Genomic DNA, 4268 nt, shown 5'->3' with positions numbered 1-4268 from the left:
TCGTCCTCTCCCTCCCTCCCTCCACCCTTGTGCCGTTCCATCGCTCGTCGCCTCGCCCACAGCGAGACGGAGGCTTTTTTATTCCACCGTATTTCTCGTGCACCGATACACCGCCCCCTCCGATTTTCTTTTAACCTAATTAATCACACCCCTCCGTGAACCTGTTGCGAGACATCCGTTTCCGTTTCTACCGAGTCGCAACGTCCACCTTCCTCTCGTCGCCTCCTCCTCCTCCTCCGAGGAAGAGGACACGAGGAGGAGGAGGAGGAGGAGAGGGTCGCGGTGCGATCGGTGCCGACGCTCGTCCACCGTTGCACCTGTTGCACCGCGTGCTTGGTGTACGCGAACGCGAGAGACGGTGGGTGCGTGAGGCCACCGATTGTCACCGAAAGCCTTTTCAACGCCTGCTCTCGAAACGAAACACGCACGGGGCGTTGGATCGAGGCGATCGGACGGAGTCGTCGAAAATTAAAAACCTGTTGCGCTCTTTACCGCAACTCCGCTTGGAGCCGAGCGCACTTGGAACCACTGCTCCGATCGGACGGAAAGTGGAAAGAGTGTGGAGGGAAGGGAGAAGGAAGTGAAAAATAAAGGAAGAAAGAGGAGAAGGTACATCTCGTTTTCGAATAATCTCGTTCGGAGGGAAGGGAAAAATCGATGGTCTCGAAGAAGGTTCGGAAGAAGAAGCGTGGTCGTGGTCGTTGTCGGCGGCGGTGGTTGGTGCGGCGGTCGCGGCGTGAAAACGGCAGCTAGCGGTAGGTTTGGACAGCGGAGCTCGGTGGCGGCGGTCGCTGGAAGGCTGGGCTAGTTAGAGGGGCGAGGGGTGGGCCGGGGTGAGAGCAGTGGCGCCTGGGGTGCGTAGGCTGCCTCGGAGGCGCGGTCGGTCCAGGTTCCGCCCGACGGTGACGTTCGTCGACGGCCACCTTGCGATCGGGGCCAATGGCAGCGCGAGCGGGGAGGCTGGGTGGGGATGTGCAGGAGCGTGGCGCGCATGACTCGGTTCCACCGAGCGCTCCGGGAGCCTCGGGAACCTCGAGCGAGTTGCGAGGCGAGGCAGTCAGTCGCTCTCAGCTACGACATGCATAACGCATGAGAGAGCCTGAGCGAGATCTTTCCGAGCCGTGTTCGTCTCTACTCTCTCGCGCGCGCGCGCGCACGCACGTACACACAGTCTCCTCTCTCTCTCTCTCATCCTCTCTCGCGCCGCACACTCGCGCGAGGAAAACACACTCACACACACACACACACACACGCACGCACGCACACGCGACACGCAACACGACACACACGCACACGCGCGCGCACAAGCAAGACACCGCGCCGTGAATCGGCCTCGTACTCTTCTTCTCCCGTGATCGTGCTCGTCCGCGTCGTCGATCGTCGTCGCACTCGTACTCCCGTGCTTGCGGAACGACGGGATAGCCGAGCCCTCGGTCGCGAGTGTCGTCCTCGTCGTCGTGCCGTTCTCGGCCGTGCGAACGACGATACCGTTCAGTGATCGGTCGCGAGTGACACGAGATCCCCCTCGTTGGCGGATAGGAGCCGGCATCTCGCGAGGCACCGGTTTCAGTTGGGTGGCTTGAGTTGATCGAGAACGGTGTGGCAAGTTGAACGACGGAACGGATTCGGATCGCGCTCGAGCGGAGCAGCCGATCTTGGACGCGGCAGTGTTGAAAGCGAAACGTCGGCGGGAGACCCGTCTCCACGGGATATTGTTCCCTCCCCTGTGCAACGAAGAATACACCGATCGTGGACAAGTATGGACGAATCGGTCGCCGCGCGTTCCACGATGCCTCTCACTCGGGATTTGGTGCGTAGCCGCGAACGATGGACTGTGCGTTGATCCGGGACCCGAGATCTAAAAATCGGTCGGTGCGAGATCGGTGTGGTGGTATACAGATCGAGCGCTACTTCTCGGCGTTGAGCGGACGCCCGGGCTGCGACGACGAGCGAGAATAGTCGAGATATCATCGCGGAAGAGGAACAAGAAGGAGCAAGAGGAAGAAGAGGAAGAGGAAGAGGAAGAAGAGGAGGAGGCGGAGGAGGAGGAGGAGGAGGAGGAGGAAGAAGAAGAAAGGAAAGAGAGAGAGAGAGACAAGAAAAGGAGAAAGTGGAAAAAGGGAGAAGTGGAAAGGAAGCGGGGAAAAGGGTGCCCTTAGAGGGCAGCCCGAAAGGGGATCGGAGATAGGAAGAGAGGAAAATCGAGGTGTGGACGAGCGGAAGTAGATGGCCGCTACCACGTACATGCCGATTAGTAGCGCAGTGTCGTCCGAGCTGGATGGTGGTTCGGGTACCGCGATCGGGATGAATATCGCTGTGGGTGGCTACTCCTCGGGCTCGCCTCGCAGCGCCGCCGACGCCGGGGAGATGAAGTACATGCCGGCGCCGCAACATCATCACCATCATCATCATCATCACCAGGTGACGTCGTCCCCGTCGCCGAACGGCCTCTCGCACCCGTCGCCGGCCAGCCTCTCGTCGGCGAACCCCTGGGTGAGCCTGCAGCCGAGCAGCGACCACTGGGCGGCCTCGATGGGCATGCACCACACCAGCCACCATCCGCATCACCATCCGCACCAGGCGAACGTGGCCGGGCTGGACGTGAAGCCGTCGATCGCGGCGGCGGCGGCGACCGCGGCCGCCGCGGCGGCCGCGGCCAACGATCAGTCGATGCATCACCGCGGAGGGCCTCACCAATCGCCCGGGATGGCGTCTCCGCACTCGAGTTGGCACGCGCCCGTCGTACCCTCGGCCCATTACAACCCGAGCGGTGGCGCGGCCTCGCCCACCACCCTCCAGCAGTACCACGCGGCGATGAACGGGATGCTGCACCCGCACCATCCCCAACACCATCCCCAGCTTCACAATCACCAGACGGGACTGCACCCGAACCTGAGGGATCCGGGCTCGCCGGTCGGCCACTCGCTTCACCCGGGCCACGCGCACGACAGGGATCAGAGCGCCGGGGAGGAGGACACCCCGACCTCGGACGACCTCGAGGCGTTCGCCAGACAGTTCAAGCAGCGCCGGATCAAGCTCGGCTTCACCCAGGCGGACGTCGGCCTCGCGCTCGGCACCCTGTACGGGAACGTGTTCTCCCAGACCACGATATGCAGGTTCGAGGCGCTGCAGTTGAGCTTCAAGAACATGTGCAAGTTGAAGCCGCTGCTCCAGAAGTGGCTCGAGGAGGCGGACTCGACGACCGGCTCGCCGACGAGTATAGACAAGATCGCTGCCCAGGGGAGGAAACGGAAGAAGAGGACCTCGATCGAGGTTTCGGTGAAGGGGGCTCTCGAGCAACATTTCCACAAACAGCCGAAACCCTCCGCGCAGGAGATCACCACCCTCGCGGACAGCCTCCAGTTGGAGAAGGAGGTGGTCAGAGTGTGGTTCTGCAACCGACGGCAAAAGGAGAAGAGGATGACGCCGCCGAACACGCTCGGCGACGGGATCATAGAGGGCGTGCCGCCTGGCCACCAAAGCCAGCCTGGCCTCCACCAGGGTTACCATCCCCAGGACCACCTTCACGGATCGCCCATGGGCCACAGCCACAGCCCCCCCATGCTCAGTCCCCAGGGCCTCACCGCGCACTCGTTGGCGGCCCACTAGCGTTCGCCCGGGCCTCCCCCGTTGGGCCTTTCGATAACTTCTCAAAACTCGGCGAACAATCCGGTTTCCTCGCCACCGGAAACGCTCCCTCCGTTTTACCACCATTACCTGCAGGCGCGCACCGGCAGCTACTCGACCACCTCGTAGTAGACGTGGCCGGGAACAAGAGAGAAGATGAAGAGGAAAGGAAGAAGGGATCCAGCCGTCGTCGTGTTGTTGCCGTTTCGCTCCCTAGTCCAACCGACCGCGTCGTCGTCGTCGTCGTCGTCGTGATCGCGCCGCCCTTGCCGAAGGCTTTCTTTCCGTCTCTTGGACGAGGTTCTACAACGGGGATTATACGCAACGAGGCCGAGTCGCACGAGAGAAGCCGATCAACGGGGAGGCTCGTGGTGGCGCGATCGCGAAACGCGCCCGCCCAAAAAGGAAAAGATAAATAAATAAATAAATAAGTAAATAAATAAATAAGTAAGGAAAAAGAAGGAAAACGCTCTTCGAAATTCGCCGATCGGCTACGAATCTCAGGGATACGCCAACGTCGCAGCCGCAGCCGCAGCCGCCGCAACCGCCGCCGATCATCGTCTGTTCGTCGATCGAATTGACTCTCTCTGTTTCTCTCTTCCTTTACCTTTCTCTTTACCTCTCTTTACCTTTAATTGATC

The 4268-nt window shown here is 61.2% G+C and overlaps 1 protein-coding gene across 2 annotated transcripts in view; it reads left to right on the top strand.

Moving 5' to 3' along the window:
* The first annotated feature begins 685 nt into the window (after positions 1-685).
* The window catches only part of LOC108003062 (POU domain protein CF1A), a 24799-nt gene continuing 21216 nt past the window's right edge, over positions 686-4268 (top strand). For both annotated transcript variants that reach the window (XM_062080277.1, XM_062080278.1), the window contains exon 1: positions 686-4268. This exon is cut by the window's right edge. In XM_062080277.1, coding sequence (XP_061936261.1) covers positions 2227-3609 — 1383 coding nt within the window. In that variant the 5' untranslated portion in view covers positions 686-2226 and the 3' untranslated portion in view covers positions 3610-4268.

The sequence above is a fragment of the Apis cerana genome, linkage group LG10, assembly GCF_029169275.1.
Source record: "Apis cerana isolate GH-2021 linkage group LG10, AcerK_1.0, whole genome shotgun sequence".
NCBI lineage: Eukaryota > Metazoa > Arthropoda > Insecta > Hymenoptera > Apidae > Apis > Apis cerana.
The sequence above is the reverse complement of the archived record's forward strand: the minus strand, read 5'-3'. Positions and strand labels throughout refer to the sequence as shown.